General features: G+C 39.3%; 1 protein-coding gene across 7 annotated transcripts in view; it reads left to right on the forward strand.

Moving 5' to 3' along the window:
- DAB1 (DAB adaptor protein 1) overlaps positions 1-22,473 on the forward strand; it is a 705,741-nt gene that overhangs the window by 611,752 nt on the left and 71,516 nt on the right. For 6 of the 7 annotated variants that reach the window (XM_056532962.1, XM_056532964.1, XM_056532961.1 and 3 more), the window contains 5 exons: positions 88-219; positions 2,650-2,769; positions 5,597-5,635; positions 9,083-9,148; positions 14,646-14,705. In XM_056532962.1, the coding sequence (XP_056388937.1) occupies positions 88-219; positions 2,650-2,769; positions 5,597-5,635; positions 9,083-9,148; positions 14,646-14,705 (417 nt within the window). The remainder of the gene's footprint in view (positions 1-87; positions 220-2,649; positions 2,770-5,596; positions 5,636-9,082; positions 9,149-14,645; positions 14,706-22,473) is intronic. The other variant, XM_056532963.1, reaches the window with a different exon arrangement.

The raw sequence follows: 22,473 nt of genomic DNA on the forward strand, positions 1-22,473 counted from the left end.
AAAAGTGCATCTTATACGGCAAAAAATACGGTAAATATTTGATGTTATTTTTCAGGATGTCTTAGGATCTTTTATTTATTTTCCCAGGTTCTCCACCATCATCATGCCGTGCATGAAATCTCCTACATAGCGAAGGACATTACGGACCACCGGGCGTTCGGATACGTGTGCGGGAAGGAGGGAAACCACCGATTTGTGGCAATAAAGACCGCCCAGGCGGTAAGTGCAGACGTTTCATTGTATCACATTGTATCAGTTTTCCTAATAGGTTCCTTTTAAGGGTCACCAAGATTCCATTAACCCTTTACTGTCACAATGTCCTCTATAAGTTGTATATATGTATGGTAACATTTGTCAGTATTAAAGGGGTATTCCAGGATTTTTTATTTTATTTATATTGTTTTTATCTGACAATGCTACAAGGGCTGTAAAGTTAGTATAGTTTATAATATAGTGTCTGTACCTGTGTTTCACGGTGGTCTCATAATTCTTCTGTGATTTTCGCCCCAATATTTATTTTTAACAGCATACAAAATTATTCAGGTCTCAGGTTTTCCCAGGTTGCAGTGCGGCCCAAGACATTACATCACTAGTCAGGTTTTTAGAGGGAGCCTGTCCTACTTCAATAGGTGGAGGGTGTATAACTACTATATATCCTGATCCCATAGAGATAGCAGCAGTATACAGATAGAGGTGGAGAGGAGGTGTATAACTACTATATTTCCTGATCCAATAGAGATAGCAGCAGTATACAGATGGAGCTGGAGGGGAGGTGTATGACTACTATATATCCTGATCCCATAGATATAGCAGCAGCAGTATACAGATAGAGATGGAAGGGGAGGTGTACAACTACTATATATCATGATCCCATAGAGATAGCAGCAGTATACAGATAGAGCTGGAGGGGAGGTATAAAACTATATATCCTAATCTCATAGAATACCAGCAATTTACAGTAAATTAGCAACCCAGGACTGACCACCTCCTCTTACACATTAAAGGGGTACTCAACTGGAAAAAAAAAAATTTAATCAACTGGTGCCAGAAAGTTAATCAGGTTTGTAAACACCTTCTATTAAAAAATCTGAATCAACCCAGTACTTATCAGCTGCTGTATGCTCCCCAGGAAGTTGTGTAGTTCTTTCCAGTCTGACCTTTCCTGCTCTAGACAGTTCCTAAAATGGACAGAGGAGTCAGCAGAGAGCCTTTCGTCAGATTGGAAAGAACTACACAACTTCCTCTCGAGGATACAGCAGCTGATAAGTACTGGTAGGATTAAGATTTTTTTTTATAGAAGTAATTTACAAACCTGTTTAACTTTCTGGCACCCAGTTGACTTAAAAAAATAAATGTTTTCCAGCAGAGTACCCCTTTAAGCACTGTGATTTTCTGTTGGTCAGGCTGGTGATCATGTGATCCAGGTACATAATTGAAACACATGAATACAGCTGTGCTGAAGTAAAACAGATGATACTGCAGGACTTGTGATGGTGAATGTGCATCATATTAGCAAAAAACAACCATGTGGAGGGCTTCTTTAGAACAATGTTGCAATTCTCACCTATATAAACAATCTGTTGCAAATTTTAGGCACTATGTGACCAACTATGCAAATGAGTGGACGACCATGATGAGACATCGTGCACTAGACCTAATATAGAGGGTTCCCTTATGATGTTCCCCTGTTCCCTATAGATCCCGTTCATTGTAAATCTCGTCGCTTTTTTCTTCTTCACTCTGTTGGCTGCAGAGTATCGCACCTTGTGAAGCTTCTATCTACTCCGATACATTGTTTCTTTTTATAGATGGCCTCTTCCTGGTTTGATTGTGATAAGAACCATTATTAAAGGGGTACTCCGCCCCTGGACATCTTATCCCCTATCCAAAGATGTCTGATCGCGGGGTCCTGCCGCTGGGGACCCCCGTGATCTTGGCTGTGGCACCCCAGACATCCGGTGTGCGGAGCCACACCCCATTTGTGACATCATGGCCATGCCCCCCTCAATGCATGTCTATGGGAGGGGGCGTGACGGCAGTCACGCCCCCTCCCATAGACTTGCATTGAGGGGGCGTGACCATGATGTCATGAGCGGTGCATGGCCGTGCCGTCAAGAGCTTCCGGCCCCGCACCCGACCCTCCAAATGAACGCTGGGTGCAGCAGGTAGATCGTGGGGGTCCCCATCAGGGAGATCGTACGGGATAAGAAGTCTAGGGGCGGAGTACCCCTTTAAGAGAAATTCCAGGTTCCTCCATGTTTGATTCACGCTCCATCACTGTCGTCCATCAATCCTTTAAAAGGTTCATCATAAGATGCGGTATAAAGATAGACACAAAGCTTTACGTCCCTTATATATCCGCTCCGCGTCTCATTACCCGATCCCTAAACGTGAGCCACCGCGCCACAAGGAAGGGATCCATCATCGCCCAACGTGGGAGACCTCGTCCCTTCACCCGCCCATGATTAATAACCTCCCCAAGTCCTTTGGTGACATTTTACCGCCAGATCCTACCCCTGTGCCACCGTCTGATGTTAGCTAAAAGTCAGGCAATATTTAAGAAACGTTTTGTTACTGTCGCTGTCAGGGAGGAGATACATGGAAGCCGAAAAACAAAAACTAATTTCCGGTATTGTTCTCCGATTTCAGGCAGAGCCGGTCATTTTGGATTTACGAGATTTATTCCAGCTCATCTATGAACTGAAACAACGAGAGGAAATGGAGAAGAAAGCACAAAAAGATAAACAGTGTGAACAGGCCGTATATCAGGTAAATCGGAGGAACGCCGCAGCCTGCTATGGCGGCCGAGGGGCTTGACAAGTGTCTATAAAAAAGAAAGCACCGCACTCACCGAGGAATCTGTGAGATTTTCTTTATTCCATACAGGAGAAACGGTGGGTGAACACGCCCATACCGAGCAGGCGGTTGAGACGCCGGAGGCACCCTCAGATGTGACAGCTGTTTCGCAGGACAAGCCCGCTTTGTCAGACCACGCCCTGGGCGTGGTCTGACAAAGCGGGCTTGTCCTGTGAAACAGCTGTCAAACCTGTGAGTGAGTGAAACAGCTGTCACACCTGTGAGTGAGTGAAACAGCTGTCACACCTGTGAGTGAGTGAAACAACTGTCACACCTGTCCTGCGAAACAGCTGTCATACCTCTGAGTGAGTGAAACAGCTGTCACACCTGTGACTGAGTGAAACAGCTGTCACACCTCTGAGTGAGTGAAACAGCTGTCACACCTGTGAGTGAGTGAAACAGCTGTCACACCTGTGAGTGAGTGAAACAGCTTTTACACCTGTGAGTGAGTGAAACAGCTGTTACACCTGTGAGCGAGTGAAACAGCTGTCACACCTGTGAGTGAGTGAAACAGCTGTCACACCTGTGAGTGAGTGAAACAGCTGTTACACCTGTGAGTAAGTGAAACAGCTGTCACACCTGTGAGTGAGTGAAACAGCTGTCACATCTGTTAGTGAGTGAAACAGTTGCCACACCTGTGAGTGCCTACGGTGTCTCAGCTGCCTGCTCGGTATGGCCGTGTTCACCCACCTCTTCTTCTGTATGGAATAAAGAAAATCTGCACTGATTCCCCGGGGAGTGCGGTGCTTTCTTTTTTATGGACTTACGTTAAGCATTTTATGCCTTTCTACCTTATACCACCGCGCTACAGCAGTTAATGTTGTTCCAGCTGTATTCGATGCAATATGCTACATATGTGACTAGTGAGTTACACCCTTGCAGTGCCAGACAGCGCTTATCTGTATCTTTTTTACATTTAAGTGTCTGCTGGAATATTGCAGGATTGAGGTCACATGATCTGGTGAACATCAATTATACAAATAAACCACCTGACCATAGACATTAGATCAGGGGTCTCCAGCTGTTGTGTAACTACAAATCTCAGCATGCTGATGTTAGGCCATGTTCACACTTGGGGTATTCCAGCCCTTAAAAGTTTATTTATTTATTGAGGAGGGATAAAACATCTGGGAACCCCCAACGATCTCCAGAATGGGGCCTCAACTCTCCCCGCTGCATGTAGCTCGCGGTTCATTCATTGTATGGTGGCACCAGAGGTACCCAAGTACAGGGACGTGCACAGACCTTTCGGGGGGCAGGATCTGAACAAAAAAAAAAAAAGAGGGGGCCCTTCCCATAATTATTTATTTAAATGTCCGCATAATAATGCCAGACTGGCCAGGGCACTTTTAGTAGTAACATCAAAAGGACAAGGGCTCAAGCCCCCTTTTTATTTAAACTGTGAATGTCCCAGCCCAAGTACAATGCTCAGGTATCTGTCGCACCCTCTTACACAATGCATGGACCACGTGCCAACCCTGTGCTCCGCGCAGTGTGAACAGGGGTCCTGACCCACCTCACCCCCCCCCCCCCCCGCCCCGATCAAACTCTTATCCCTTATATTTCGGATAGGAGATTTTTAGGGTTTGGATTACCCCTTCATGCACCCTGCGTTCATATATCACATATCCACAAGTAGACAAGGACTATTGACTTAAATGGACTGAACATAGTCTACCTGTGACTAGACTACATTAAAGGGGTATTCCCCTGGGAATATATATTGTTTTTAAATCAACTGGTGCAAGAAAGTTAAACAGATTTGTAAATTACTTCTATAAAAAAAAAATCTTAATACTTCCTGTACTTATCAGCTGTTGTATGCTCTACAGGAAGTTCTTTTCTTTTTGAATTTCCTTTCTGTCTGACCACAGTGCCCTCTGCTGGCAGCTCTGTGTTTTAGGAACTGTTCAGAGTAGGAGCAAATCCCCATAGCAAACCTCTCCTGCTCCGGACACTTCCTAAAATTGACAGAGGTGTCAGCAGAGAGCACTGTGCTCAGACAGAAAAGAAATTCAAAAAGAAAAGAACTTCCTGTGGAGCATACAACAACTGATAAGTACTGGAAGGGTTAAGATTTTTAAATTGAAGTAAATTACAAATCTGTTTAACTTTCTGGCACAAGTTGATTTAAAAAATCCAGTAGAGTACCCCTTTAAATGGGGCCTGGGGCTGTCACTTTCCAAAACCCTTTGTGACATGGTATGTTGAGCGCTGCTACATCTGCAGAACCAAATAAATCCAAACCGGCCAGTCAATTAATTTGCTTTAGAAGTATTGTTTGGACGTTCTTGCTCTGACAGCTCACATACACAAAATCAGATTAGATTCTATCTCCTAAATATTACTGCATCGAAGGAGCTCATAGGATACTGCTCTAATGTCCATGGTCAATAATACTCAATAATACACACAAAGTAAATGTACTTCGGATGTATCAGTGTCAATTCTTGTCCATGTACAGAACAATCAGGTTTGTAGGTTTTAAGGTACCGCAATGGGACCCAGCGTCACCCCTTCTGCATTTTGTGGTACAGTAATGGGCACTTTCTTTGCTCCTTTGTAACAATGTGTAATATTACAGTAAATCATGCGTTATGTTAATATCAGCCGATGTCGGTGGATCTAAAGTATTTGCAGCTTTGTCTTTCCTGTCTTTCATTCCGATCACAATTCTCAATCTCTTTTGCTTATTTTTTAATATCCGCTCTTCTTTTGCCTTCTGCTTGCCTTGCATCAGACAATTTTGGAAGAAGATGTAGACGATCCTGTTTACCAGGTAACCTCTTCTGGCGGAGAAACAATACAATCTGCTGTAAATAAATGTGCAGAACGGAGATAATGTGATACACAGTTACTGTTTATTAGAGGGTCATAAACAGGATATATCATTGCTATCCGCCCCAACTAAAACCAATTACGTTACTGTCTGGGCCGCTCCGTGATCTATTGTTCCATCTTATTTTAGTGCTCGGTTATTTAAATAGGAATTGAATATTATTCCAATCCAGATTAAAGTGTTTAATTTTTAGCACGCCATTAAGAATAGAGATTGGGATTTTTATGAGACGACCCTTTGGGTATAGGTCTGGGCTGGCTAATGCTCCAGCTAATTGTTTGCATTTTTCTAACTCCGTCCACCTCCGTAATGAGGAGAATTTATTATCTGCGTATTCGCTGGAAATATTTGGATTTCATGAGAACAAAGGGAACACAGCTGGTGCAGAGTAGGGTAGAGTACAAATGCCCCTGCCACAGCCCCCAATATAACATCTAATGCCTACTGTAGGGATATTAGCCCCCAAACTGTATGTACTTACTTATGACGTGCTCACTAGTGTTGAGCACAAATATTCGTTTTTTTTGCGAATATCGGCACTTCGCGATTTCGCAAATATTTAGAATATAATGCTATATATTCGTAATGACGAATATTCATATTTTTTTGTTTTTTTCACATGCAAATTTTTATGCAAATTTTTACATGAAAAAAAAGTGAACGGACATGTGAATTTCGCAAACATAGGATGAATAATTGTCAACATATTTGCAAAATATTGCAAATTCGAATATGGCCCCTGCCGCTCATCACTGGTGCAGTTTTCCCCACTTTTACCTGGAGTACCTGCTGAAAAAGTGCTGAAAAACTGCATCATGTGAACACAGGCTCATGTGTGTATATATATATATATATATATATATATATATATATATATATATATATTAGAATACAATATCCTTTCAAGATAACATATGCCATTGGCCCTTCTTTTTATGGTCATTTCAGTTTTGATGTCATAGCCAAACCCATGATGTCATCCTGAATATTGACACAAATCTCCTCCCACTTTTTAATGCAAGGTTGATTAAAAGGGATTCTCCACTTTTGGAAATCCTAGACAATAGGCTGTTGATAAAAGCATTTCCCTGTGCAGGAACCCTAAGTGATCAGCAGGGATCTGTAGGGAAACTTGTCGGTAAGCAGTCAGTTTCTCTGTAGCGCCACCACAAGGGAGATAAAGTATTACACAGTGTCCATTCTCATGAATGCTCTGTCTGAGTAATGCAGGACAGGGCGGGTCCCGTAGGGTATTCCTATCCTTTGACTAGGATATCTATTTAAAAACGCTGGAGTACCCCTTTAAGTATTTTGAGGATCTAGGGTGTCTTATTCCTGCAAGTACAATATAGGGATTTGTCGGCACTTCCGTTGGAATTTGCGATGGTGCACGAGATAGGGTAAAGCCACAGGTAGAAGAAAGGTGATACCCAGCACTCACCAGTAATGCACAATGAAGAGTTGTTATGCCATAGTGTAGTACAAGGACGCGTTTCGGCGTGTTACGCCGAAACGCGTCTTTGTGCTACACTATGGCATAGTAAATCTTCATTTTATTTATTTTTTCTTTCAATAGCCATAATTATACACTCTATATAAAATCACATTTCCATTTTTCTTTATCTATTATTAATAATAATAAAAATATATATTTACCCCTCCCCCCCCCCCCCCCTATACATTTCTCAGATCCGGTCCCAGTGCCCTGTCCGACCCTCGCCATTAGATATTCTTTTTGCCATATCTAGTATTACCTCTCCTCCAATCCCCCCTAACACAATACAGGTCCCGCAGTTCTACAGAATGGGAGCAGTAATGTTGGTTCCCTTTTGTAGGTTCAGATTTTGCGCTGTGCGATACTCGCGGCAGTCACATTGTTCCACTATTAATCCAGAATTAATAGGCTTAGTGAGTCAAATCAGATTATCTGGATCCACAAGGGTTGGGATGGTGGCAAAAGGTTCATGTAAATCATCGGTGTGACATCTCGGCGTCCGCACGGCGAGCGCTAATCTACTGGAGTCAGATGAAGTATCGGCTTTATAAAGACTCTGATCCAATCCGGATAACATTGACCGGGTCCAGGTCCCTCAGTCCTGGAGACTTTACTAAAAAGATGCAGTTTTGGGGTAAAATACTATCCCCTTAGTGAGATGTTCCACATGCATTAGCCCAAGTGATATACTGATGCTTTACTGCTAAATGTCTGCAGCAACTTAAAGGGGTACTCCACTGGAAAAAAAAATGTAGTTAACTGATGACAGAAAGTTAAACAGATTTGTAAATTACTTCTATTAAAAAATCTTAATCCTTCCAGTACTTATCAGCTGTGGTATACTACAGAGGAAGTTCTTTTCTTTTTTAAATTTTCTTTTCTATCTGACCACAGTGTTCTTTGCTGACACCTCTGTCCATGTCAGGAACTGTCCAGAGCAGGAGAGGTTTGCTATGTGTATTTGTTCATGATCTGGACAGTTCCTGAGATGGTCAGAGGTGTCAGCAGACAGAAAGGAAATTCAGAAAGAAAAGAATTTCCTCTGTAGTATACAGCAGCTGATAAGTACCGGAAGTATTAAGATATTTTAATAGAAATAATTTACAAATCTGTTTAACTTCCTGGCACCAGTTGATTTAAAAAAAAAAAGTTTTCCACCGGAGTACCCCATTAAAGGGGTACTCCCGTGGAAAACTTTTTTTTTTTTTAAATCTACTGATGCCAGAAAGTTAAACAGAATTGTAAATCACTTCTATTAAAAAATCTTAATCCTTCCAGTATTTTTTAGGGGCTGTATACTAAAGATAAATCCAAAAAAGAAATGCATTTCCTCTGATGTCATAACCACAGTGCTCTCTGCTGACCTCTGCTGTCCATTTTAGGAACTGTCCGGAGCAGGAGAAAATGCCCATAGCAAACATATGCTGCTCTGGACAGTTCCTAAAATGGACAGCAGAGGTCAGCAGAGAGCACTGTGGTCATGACATCAGAGGTAATGCATTTCTTTTTTGGATTTCTCTTTAGTATACAGCCCCTAAAAAGTACTGGAAGGATTAAGATTTTTTAATAGAAGTAATTTAAAATCTGTTTAACTTTCTGGCACCAGTTCATTTAAAAAGAAAAGTGTTCCACGGGAGTACCCCTTTAAACCTAAAGCAAGATCACGTATTGTGGCGCAAATAGCGGTAGATTACAAAAGTTAACGAAGGCTATGCTAAATATACTGCAACTAATATACTTTATATTTTGTGTTTAAGCTTCCATTGACTTATAAGACGCTCCATGTGCACTATTGAGATTCTGCTTTCTCCACTTTATGTCTGACTTTCTGTCTCTTCTATTTTTCCTGCTGTCATTTGCGCTCTCTCTTCTTTGCTGGATGCTGGTTATAGTACATAGTGTTTGAAGCGGGCCACGAGTCCATACGTGATCCAGACACAGAGGAAAGCATATACCAGGTACTAGTCTTGTCATATAAATAATCTCATCGTGTTACATTATATACTAACCAAGAAGAGTCTGATGCCATATACAGTGTACAGGAAATAAAAACTGGTGTCTGTATAATGCACTAAAGACACATACAACCTGATATTATAGAGAGCAACTCCAGCCATAGCTGATAGTAACATGAATGTAATTATTTATTTACAAATAAAACTACTATAATACTGCCTCCTATGTACACAAATCTAACTACTATAATACCTCCTCCTATATACAAGAATATAACTACTATAGTACTGCCTCCTATATACAAGAATATAACTACTATAATTCTGCTCCTATATATAAGAATATAACTACTATAATACTGCTTCTATATACAGGGATATAACTACTATAATACTGCTCCTATATACAAGAATATAACTACTATAATACTGCTCCTATATACAAGAATATAACTACTATAATACTGCTCCTATATACAAGAATATAACTACTATAATACTGCTCCTATATACAAGAATATAACTACTATAATACTGCTCCTATATACAAGAATATAACTACTATAATACTGTTCCTATATACAAGAATATAACTACTATAATACTACTCCTATATACAAGAATATAACTACTATAATACTGCTCCTATATACAAGAATATAACTACTATAATACTGCTCCTATATACAAGAATATAACTACTATAATGCTGCCCCTATATACAAGAATATAACTACTATAATACTTCCCCTAGATACAATAATATAACTACTATAATACTGCCCCTATACACACAAATATAACTACTATAATATTGCTCCTATATACAAGAATATATCTACTATAATATTGCTCCTATATACAAGAATATAACTACTATAATACTGCTCCTATATACAAGAATATAACTACTGTAATACTGCTCCTATATACAAGAATATAACTACTATAATACTGCTCCTATGTACAAGAATATTACTTCTATAATACTGCTCCTATATATATAAGAATATATCTACTATAATAATGCTACTATATACAAGAATATAACTTCTATAATTCTGCTCCTATATACAAGAATATAACTACGATAATACTGCTCCTATATACAAGAATATAACTACTATAATACTGCTCCTATATACAAGAATATAACTACTATAATACTGTCTCCTATATACAAGAATATAACTACTATAATACTGTCTCCTATATACAAGAATATAACTACTATAATACTGCTCCTATATACAAGAATATAACTACTATAATACTGCTCCTATATACAAGAATATAACTGCTATAATACTGCTCCTATATACAAGAATATAACTACTATAATACTGTCTCCTATATACAAGAATATAACTACTATAATAATGTTCCTATATACAAGAATATAACTACTATAATACTGCTCCTATATACAAGAATATAACTACTATAATACTGCTCCTATATACAAGAATATAACTACTATAATTCTGCTCCTATATACAAGAATATAACTACTATAATACTGTCCCCTATGTACAGAGTAACAGTGAAGTATATACTCACATTTCATACATGACTGGATTTGCTCCTTTAAGAAGCTGAGTAATAAATTATGTTTGATATTATATTTTAATTTGACTGCGACATTGACCCTGGAAATACAGAAAATCCAATAAAACTTTCTAAATATTCTTTAAAATTAGGCAAAGTCCTGTGCAGCCTGAATATGGATTATAGTGACTGTGACCTTTATATTAGGAGTTTTCTTAGTGTCAGCCCCCCCCCCCCCCTTGTATATGATGTTAATACACTGCGGAACATTTGTATTTACCAGGGAAATCATTCTGATAATTGTTTTACAGATTTTACTGAATAATATTAGGACTTATGCTGTTGACTTTACTATATTAAGTTATGCATCATTGCCTGCATGTTCTTTAATGTTACAATTTGGCGCTGTGTTATATGTATATGAATATGTATTATCCTGGAGATGGCAAAAAATACAAACACAACATATGTATCAATCTCTCCCAAGGATTCTAACTGTAACAAGCAGAATATAAGCAGGATATAACTCAGGATCAGTACCGGATCAGTAATGTAATGTATGTACACAGTGATCTCACCAGCAGAATAGTGAGTACAGCTCTGGAGTATAATACAGGATATAACTCAGGATCAGTACCGGATCAGTAATGTAATGTATGTACACAGTGATCTCACCAGCAGAATAGTGAGTACAGCTCTGGGGTATAATACAGGATATAACTCAGGATCAGTACCGGATCAGTAATGTAATGTATGTACACAGTGATCTCACCAGCAGAATAGTGAGTACAGCTTTGGAGTATAATACAGGATATAACTCAGGATCAGTACAGGATAAGTAATGTAATGTATGTACACAGTGACCTCACCAGCAGAATAGTGAGTACAGCTCTGGAGTATAATACAGGATATAAGTCAGGATCAGTACAGGATAAGTAATGTCATGTATGTACACAGTGATCTCACCAGCAGAATAGTGAGTACAGCTCTGGAGTATAATACAGGATATAATTCAGGATCAGTACAGGATAAGTAATGTAATGTATGTACACAGTGATCTCACCAGCAGAATAGTGAGTACAGCTCTGGAGTATAATACAGGATATAACTCAGGATCAGTAGAGGATAAGTAATGTAATGTATGTACATAGTGACCTCACCAGCAGAATAGTGAATGCAGCTCTGGAGTATAATACAGGGTATAACTCAGGATCAGTACAGGATAAGTAATGTAATGTATATACACAGTGACCTCACCAGCAGAATAGTGAGTACAGCTCTGGGGTATAATACAGGATATAACTCAGGATCAGTACAGGATAAGTAATGTAATGTATATACACAGTGATCTCACCAGCAGAATAGTGAGTACAGCTCTGGAGTATAATACAGGATATAACTCAGGATCAGTACAGGATAAGTAATGTAATGTATGTACATAGTGATCTCACCAGCAGAATAGTGAGTATAGCTCTGGAGTATAATACAGGATATAACTCAGGATCAGTACAGGATAAGTAATGTAATGTATGTACACAGTGACCTCACCAGCAGAATAGTGAGTGCAGCTCTGGAGTATAATACAGGATATAACTCAGGATCAGTACAGGATAAGTAATGTAATGTATGTACACAGTGACCTCACCAGCAGAATAGTAAGTGCAGCTTTTGATTATAATACAGGATTTCTCTTCATGTACTATGTCTATAAACGATAACATTGTGATCAGAGATGATCATACTCTCCATTTCCATTGTCATCACGTCCCCCATGTTGTGTAGACTGTATAATCGGGATTAGTGTATGTTTTTGGGGTGTCTTAGACATTATCAGATATCAGTAGGGGTTGTGTATTATTCCTCTTGGGTTGGGACCTGTATATTTTACCTTACGGTTCATCTTTTAGGAGATTTGTGTTATACAGAGGTCTCTGTCCCCATATATGGCCCCTCATATATATAGGGGATCCGCATGGTTTTATTGATCCTGATTAGTGATGTCCCCGTCCTTTGTCCCTGACTCCTCCAGTGATTTTCTCTTTGTAGAATTTTTCATTCACTCATTTTGTTGTGTTTTGTTAGTGATAATATTGTCACAATGTATTTCTTATATTATTAGGGTATACAATGACAATTTGGACACATTTTAATGTTTCATATACTTCATGTTCAGTTCAGTCTAAATAGAATGGTGCCCTATGATAGTCCCAGTCTGGGACCCCTCACATCATGGTCACCCTTCCCTCCTTTAATCCTCTGTGCTGCTGGAATCCTATTCATTCTGTCAGCTCCTACGTGTGTAGATTCCCCTTCTTATCCCATAACACTATCCTGGCCAAGTGCATCAGTAACATCATCACATGAGAGGTCACTGCCCCCACAGCCCGCACTCTGTCCTGAAATACTCTGTGCTGCTGGATAACACTGATCTGGGAGCCCCTTGTCTTACTTCCTCTCATGTTACATAGAATCCAGCATTGTCCTCACTATCATCATCACTGCCCCCACATGATCAGCTCCTTCCTGAAATACTCTGTGCTGCTGATGATATATGTCCTCCCAGCAGTGTTTTACTATGTATAACTATTAAAATCTCTGAATCGAGACATTCAGGCTGGTAATGAGACTGTCCAGCATGGTCTAATTATCTATCCCATATCTATCTATCTATCTTTCTCATATCTATCTATCTATATCTCTCTCATATCTATCTCATATCTATATATCTCATATCTATCTCATATCTATCTATCTATCTATCTCATATCTATCTATCTATATCTATCTCATATCTATCTCATATCTATCTCATATCTATCTCATATCTATCTATCTATCTATCTATCTATCTATCTCATATCTATCTCATATCTATCTCATATCTATCTATCTCATATCTATCTATATCTATCTATCTATCTATCTAGCAGCAGAAGAATACAGCAGCACACTGCCAGCACAAGGATATAGGTGAAACATGAACATGCAGATAAACATGGAGATCTATACAGCTATGGTGTAATAGATGCAAATGTGAAACTATGAAATAGTGAGGCACTTAGCTCGCAAATTTGTCTCCGCCGGCGGTCAAATAGCTTGGACCATCCCACCGCGATAAGGTGACCTTATTGGGACGGACCCTCTCCATGTTTTATCTGCATGTTCATGTTTCACCTATATCCTTGTGCTGGCAGTGTGCTGCTGTATTCTTCTGTTGCTGTATATTTAGCCTAGTAGCGTGCACCTGTAGGCCAGGTCCATATAATAGTTTGGTATCAACTAAAGTGCTGGCTGACTTATTCTTTGTCTATCTATCTATCTATCTATCTCATATCTGTCTATCTCATATCTGTCTATCTCATATCCATCTATCTTATATCTATCCATCTCATATCTATCTCATATCTATCTATCTCATATCTATCTATCTATCTATCTATCTCATATCTATCTATCTCATATCTATCTATCTATCTATCTATCTCATATCTATCTATCTATCTCATATCTATCTATCTCATATCTATCTATCTATCTCATATCTATCTCATATCTATCTATCTCATATCTTTATGTCTATCGTCTATATCAGCGGCTATCCTGGCATGCTGGGAGTTGTAGTTTTGCATTAGCTAGCGGCGCCCCGGTTGGGAAACACTTGGATAGAGGGAGGTCCACATTTAGGTTCGGCCTGTAACTGCTCCTTTATTCTGACCATTATTGTATTTTATATTTTAGTTTATTTATTCTCTTTTTTTATTGTGTCTCGTTGATTGTACAATGACTTTTCTTGCTCTCAGGATAGATCTGGTTTGCACCATGTCCATTCTGGGTGTGAATCGCTTTACTGCAGCCAGCGATGTCCGTCTTGTATTTGTCATATCTGTTCTGTGTGTGACTGTGATACATTTACATTCCATATTTACCTAGAACATATCTGACTTAATTCTAGGTTCCTACCAGCCATAAGAAAGAAGGTGTCTATGACGTGCCAAAAAGTCAGCCGATAAGTGTACGTATCATTTCTTATCTTAAGACATTTCTATTGATATATTTGCCTCTATGATAAGATATCACTGTGTTCCGTTACCATATTATAGCTCGGAGAGTTAAATGGCTTTTTATGGCCCCTGAATAACATGACGGCCCCTTAGGTGTGGGTGTCAGGAGGCTGCCATATTGACTCTCTATGACTCTCTAATGTTTTATGGGGTTGTCTGGTACAGCATCAAACTTGTCCATCGGCATTACACTCCAGCCGCTTTCAGCTGCAGTACCAGACACAGCCTATGCACAAGAGTGGCGCTGTTCCTACAAAAAATAAAAATTCTAATTTTAGACTACCCCTATAATGTGAGGTGACTTCACACAAGCCTCAATATAAACGTGAACCCCTTCTTTCTGTTGACATCAATGGTCGCTTACGCTGTTCAGGGTGCTGTCAGTCTTTCATCAAGTTGTCTTATGTGAACTGTCACGAAAGTTGTCAGAATTGTGTTTTTAGGAAGGAAATTTTCGTGATCCGTGATGGCCCTGGTATCTAGTCTCATTGACATCTCGTTGACATCAATGGACGCTTACGCTGTTCAGGACGCTGTCAGTCCATCACCAAGGTGTCTTGTGTGAACTGTTGTGAAAGAACTGTGTTGGAATTGTGTTTTTAGGCAGTCGTGTTATTTTCTCGTGATCTGTGATAGCTTTGTATCTAATATTATTATAACCTGGATCTGATAACATGTAGTACCATTATATCTGTACATTCCTCTCCTGAAATACTCTGTTCTGCTGTTGAGGAGCCTGCACCTTGTATGTCAGTGTTTCCCAACCGGGATGCTTCCAGCTGTTGCAAAACTACAACTCCCAGCATGCCCGGACAGCCAAAGCTGTCCGGGCATGCTGGGAGTTGTAGTTTTGCAACAGCTGGAGGCACCCCGGTTGGGAACAGTGTTGCATGTGATTCTCCACATCAAGGAACAAGATAATCTCATCCCTCTTTAGTGTTAGGCTAGGTTCACACTACAGTATTTTTTTGACCTTATTTCCACTTAATTTCCCACGGAAATTCCGATGTAGCAGAATCTCATTGCCGGCCCTTCTTTCTGTTGACATCAACGGACGCTTACGCTGTTCAGGACATTGATAACATGTAGTAGTACCCTTATATCAGTACATTCCTCTCATGAAAGGCTCTGTTCTCATCCCACTTTAGTATTAGGTAAGGTTCACACTACGGAATTTCCGACTAGAATTCTACTTAAGAATTTTGGTTGGATATACCGTTGTAGCAGAATTTCATTGCCGGCCCTTCTTTCTGTTGACATCAATGGACGCTTACGCTGTTCAGGACACTGTCAGTCCATCACCAAGTTGTCTTATGTAAATTATTGTGAAAGAATTGTGTCAGAATTGTGTTTTTAGGTAGTCTTGTTATTTTCTCGTGATCTGTGATATCTTTGTATCTAATATTATTATAACCTGGATCTGATAACATGTAGTACCCTTATATCAGTACATTCCTCTCCTGATATACTCTGTTCTCATCCCACTTAGTATTAGGTCAGGTTCACACTACGGAATTTCCGACTAGAATTCTACTTAAGAATTTTGGTTGAAAATTCTGGTGTAGCAAAATTTAATTGCCGGCCCTTCTTTCTGTTGACATCAATGGACGCTTACGCTGTTCAGGACGCTGTCAGTCCATCACCAAGGTGTCTTGTGTGAACTGTTGTGAAAGAACTGTGTTGTAATTGTGTTTTTAGGGAGTCGTGTTATTTTCTTGTGATCTGTGATATCTTTGTATCTAATATTATTATAACCTGGATCTGATAACATGTAGTAGTACCCTTATATCAGTACATTCCTCTCTTGAAAGGCTCTGTTCTCATCCCACTTTAGTATTATGTTATGTTCACACTACGGAATTTCCGACTAGAATTCTGCTTAAGAATTTTGGTCGGAAAATCCAGTGTAGCAGAATCTCATTGCCGGCCCTTCTTTCTGTTGACATCAATGGACGCTTACGCTGTTCAGGACATTGTCAGTCCATCACCAAGGTGTTTTATCTTCTGTTGCGAAAGAATTGTGTCAGAATTGTGTTTTTAGGGAGTCGTGTTATTTTCTCGTGATCTGTGATATCTTTGTATCTAATATTATTATAACCTGGATCTGATAACATGTAGTACCCTTATATCTGTACATTCCTCTCCTGATATACTCTGTTCTCATCCCACTTCAGTATTAGGTAAGGTTCACACTACCAAATTTCCCACTAGAATTCTACTTAAGAATTTTGGTTGAAAATTCCGGTGTAGCAAAATTTAATTGCCGGCCCTTCTTTCTGTTGACATCAATGGACGCTTACGCTGTTCAGGACGCTGTCAGTCCATCACCAAGGTGTCTTGTGTGAACTGTTGTGAAAGAACTGTGTTGGAATTGTGTTTTTAGGGAGTCGTGTTATTTTCTCGTGATCTGTGATATCTTTGTATCTAATATTATTATTGCCTGGATATGATAACATGTAGTACCCTTATATCAGTACATTCCTCTCCTGAAATTCCCTGTTCTGCTGTTGAGGAGCCTGCACCTTGTATGTCAATGTTTCCCAACCAGGGTGCCTACAGCTGTTGCAAAACTACAACTCCCAGCATGCCCGGACAGCCGAAGGCTGTCCGGTCATGCTGGGAGTTGTAGTTTTGCAACAGCTGAAGGCACCCTGGTTGGGAAAAAGTGTTGTTTGTGATTCTCCACATCAAGGCACAAGATACTCTCATCCCACTTTAGTATTAGGCTATATTCACACTACAGAATTTTTCGACCGTTATTCCACTTAAAGAGGCACTGTCATTAAGAAAAACTTTTATATTTTGTAGTACTACTGATAAGATGACTTATTTCAATATACATTTATAAAAAAAAAAATGTCAATTTTACTAAAAAATCTAAAATGAAAATAGCCACCACTAGGGGTCATCTGTCTTTATGCAGACAGACTACTTTGTATTTTGCAGCATACTGGATACCGGCCGTAAAGCATGTTGGTATCCAGTATACTAGATCACTATTGCACCAATACAGCCTTCAGCTGTTCCTAAACTACAACTCCCATGATCCCATGATGGGAGTTGTAGTTTTACAACAGCTGGGGTACAATCTTTGTAAAACTCTGTTTTAGAGCTGTATATTCTCCAGCTGTGTGCCTCCAGCTCTTGCAAAACTACAGACAACGGATGTGTGGGCATGCTGGGAGTTGTAGTTTTGCAACAGCTAAAGGCAATACTATTCTAACACAGTTCTTTACAAACACTGCAGCTCCAACTCTTGAAAAGCTACAACTCCCAGCATGTTTGAACAGCCAAATCTTTCTCTGACTCCTGAATGACAAAGAAGCTGATCAGACATTCAGGAGTCTGTGAAAGCTGAATGACACACATAGTGTTGATTAGCATCCAGCTTTACTAGGAACAGATAGAAAATGTATGCATAAAGACTACTGTGCAGTGATTTGCAGACTGTCAGGATTCTCCCAGACTAGGAGCAGATGAGTCATCACAGTGAGGGAGAGAGATGGACACGCCCCCTCCATAAGGCAAGAAGACAAAGCAAGTGAGCAACATATAAATGCTATTTGTTAGGGATGTATAGGTCCTAGACACATAAAAATTATATGTACATGATAAGGATTAGGTACTGAGTAACATGTCACTTTTATTTTGGCACTATGACAGGTATGGTTTAATTTCGGAAATTCCAGTGCGGCAGAATCCCATTGCTGGCTATGGATTTCTGTGGCGAACGTTCCGGCGCTGCACATCCACCACCAAAAGAATTAACTTGTTCATTTTTCAGGCACAATCCACTCCGCAGACATTGTCCATTTGCCGTACTCAGAAGCTCCGGCTTGAATTTTTCCATCCGGAGCTTCGTAAGTGTGAACCTAGCCTTAACCCCTTAAGGACGCAGGACGTAAATGTACGTCCTGGTGCGGTGGTACTTAACGCACCAGGACGTACATTTACGTCCTAAACATAACCGCGGGCATCGGAGCGATGCCCGTGTCATGCACGGCTGATCCCGGCTGCTGATCGCAGCCAGGGACCCGCCGGCAATGGCCGGCGCCCGCGATCCCGCGGGCGTCCGCCATTAACCCCTCAGGTGCCGGGATCAATACAGATCCCGGCATCTGCGGCAGTGCGCGATTTGAATGAATGATCGGATCGCCCGCAGCGCTGCTGCGGGGATCCGATCATTCATAACGCCGCATGGAGGTCCCCTCTCCTTCCTCCATGCGGCTCCCGGCGTCTCCTGCTCTGGTCTGTGATCGAGCAGACCAGAGCAGAAGATCACCGAAAACACTGATCTGTTCTATGTCCTATACATAGAACAGATCAGTATTAGCAATCATGGTATTGCTATGAATAGTCCCCTATGGAGACTATTCATGTGTAAAAAAAAAATGTAAAAAAATGTAAAAGTAAAAAAAATTTGAAAAATCCCCTCCCCCAATAAAAAAGTAAAACGTCCGTTTTTTCCTATTTTACCCCCAAAAAGCGTAAAAATTTTTTTTTATAGACATATTTGGTATCACCGCGTGCGTAAATGTCCGAACTATTAAAATAAAATGTTAATGATCCCGTACGGTTAACGGCGTGAACGAAAAAAAAAAAAAGTCCAAAATTCCTACTTTTTTAATACATTTTATTTAAAAAAATTATAAAAATGTATTAAAAGTTTTTTATATGCAAATGTGGTATCAAAAAAAAGTACAGATCATGGCGCAAAAAATGAGCCCCCATACCGCCGCTTATACGGAAAAATAAAAAAGTTAGAGGTCATCAAAATAAAGGGATTATAAACGTACTAATTTGGTTAAAAAGTTTGTGATTTTTTTAAGCGCAACAATAATATAAAAGTATATAATAATGGGTATCATTTTAATCGTATTGACCCTCAGAATAAAGAACACATGTCATTTTTACCATAAATTGTACGGCGTGAAAACGAAACCTTCCAAAATTAGCAAAATTGCGTTTTTCGTTTTAATTTCCCCACAAAAATAGTGTTTTTTGGTTGCGCCATACATTTTATGATATAATGAGTTATGTCATTACAAAGGACAACTGGTCGCGCAAACAACAAGCCCTCATACTAGTCTGTGGATGAAAATATAAAAGAGTTATGATTTTTAGAAGGCGAGGAGGAAAAAATGAAAACGTAAAAATTAAATTGTCTGAGTCCTTAAGGCCAAAATGGGCTGAGTCCTTAAGGGGTTAAAGGGGTACTCCACTGGAAAACATTTTTTTTTTCAACTGGTGCCAGAAAGTTAAACAGATTTGTAAATTCCTTCTATTAAAAATCTTAATCTTTCCAGTACTTATCAGCTGCTGTCATGATCCACGGGAAGTTCTTTTCTTGTAGAATTTCCTTTCTGTCTGACCACAGTGCTCTCTGCTGACACCTCTGTCCATTTGAGGAACAGTCTAGAGCAGGAGAGGTTTTCTATGTGGATTTGCTCCTACTCTGGACAGTTCCTAAAATGGACAGAGGTGTCAGCAGAGAGCACTGTGGTCAGGCAGAGAGGAAATTCTACAAGAAAATAACTTCCTGTGGATCATGACAGCAGCTGATAAGTATTGGAAGGATTAAGATTTTTTAATAGAAGTCATTTACATATACATTTAAATGTCTGGCACCAGTTAATAAAAAAAAAAAATGTTTTCCAATGGAGTACCCCTTTAAAGTTAGGACATCCTCAGTCATCTGGACACACGAACCCCCATATTGTAGTTATTGGGGGGGGGGGGGGTCGCCTCGATCTGCACAAAAATTACCTAAGCAGATCAGATCAACATGAAAAAACCTGCACAGACCATTAAAGCCTGAAATAGTATAATGGTATAACTACCCACATAAGGACGTACGGTACTAATGCATTAAGAACCAGGTTTGACACAAATACATATAATAAAAACCAAATCATGGTGAACCCCAACCGATATACACGACTGCAAGGAAAATATCAATTGTTTTATGCGCTTGAAATCTACAGAGAATCTTAAGATAAACAAGATCATGTATATAGTAGTAATAATAATAATAATAATAATAATAATAATAATAATAATAATAATAATAATAATAATAACAATAATAATAATAATAACAATAATAATAATAACAATAATAATAATAATAATGGTTTAGATAGCAAGAAGGGATTTGCACTTTTTCAATTTGTTTGCTGCTGACTAGATATGATAGAAAGATAGATAAATGGATCCACGTGGAAAAGACCGCAGCACACAGGAGTAGTTCAAAAAAACGTAGAATTGTTTATTGCATCATCAAAAAATAAAACAGGACGTAATAAACACTTCTACGTTTTTTTGAACTACTCCTGTGTGCTGCGGTCTTTTCCACGTGGATCTAACCGGACTCCTTGACCAGGAATCCCATGACGGCGTGCACCTAACCTAGAACCGGATTCTTCAGCGGTTGTGCTGCTCTTTGGACTTCATAGATAAATAGATATGAGATAGATAGATAGATATGAGATATATAGATATGAGATAGATATATATGAGATAGATAGATGGATATGAGAGAGATATGAGATAGATAGATAGATATGAGATAGATAGATATGAGATAGATAGACATGAGATAGATAGATAGATATGAGATAGATAGATAGATAGATATGAGATAGATAGATATGAGATAGATAGATAGATAGATAGATAGATAGATATGAGATAGATAGATAGATAGATAGATATGAGATAGATATGAGATAGATATGAGATAGATAGATACAGCAACAGGAGAATACAGCAGCACAATGCTAGCACAAAGATATAGATAAAACATGAGTATATAGATAAAACATGAAAAGCTATACAGCTGTAATGCAATAAATGAAAATATGAAACTTTGAAATTATGAGGATGTTTCAGATCCTGCAATGCCTGCTGAACTGATCACACAGAGGCATATTCATAGTGTAGGGTCCGTCCCAGAATGAGGTCACCTTACCATGGTGGGACGGTCCAAGCTATTTGGCCGCAAAATTTGCAAGCTAAGTACCTCATAATTTCTTAGCTTTTCATGTTCTATCTATATACTCATGTTTTTTTCTATATCCTTGTGCTGGCAGTGTGCTGCTGTATTCTCCTGTTGCTGTATATTTAGCCCAGCAGCCTGCACCTGTAGGCCAGGTCCATATAATAGTTTGGAATCAATAGTGTTGGCCAACTTATTCTTTGGTTAGATAGATAGATAGATAGATAGATAGATAGATAGATAGATATGAGATAGATAGATAATTAGATATAAGATAGATAGATATGAGATAGAGATAGATATGAGATAGATAGATAAACAGATAATAATTAGATATGAGATAGATAGATAGATATGAGATAGATATGAGATAGGTAGATAGATAGATAGATAGATAGGAGATAGATAGATAGATATGAGATAGATATATTGAAATATAGATGTGCAGCAGCGTGTCCACTTTGTTCATTCCATAGAATTATGTTAGCACGGCCAAAGATGTGCGGAATGTCCATATGAAAAACACAGACAGACATTTCACACATCTGAATGTTTTCACAGCCGGAAACATCTCCATGTCTCTGCGGCTCTATGTCTCTATGGCTCCATGTCTCTATGGCTCCATATCTCTATGGCTCCATGTCTCTATGGCTCCATGTCTCTGCGGCTCCATGTCTCTGCGGCTCCATGTCTCTGTGGCTCCATGTCTCTGTGGCTCCCTG

Source organism: Hyla sarda, chromosome 7 (assembly GCF_029499605.1).
Source record: "Hyla sarda isolate aHylSar1 chromosome 7, aHylSar1.hap1, whole genome shotgun sequence".
Lineage (NCBI taxonomy): Eukaryota > Metazoa > Chordata > Amphibia > Anura > Hylidae > Hyla > Hyla sarda.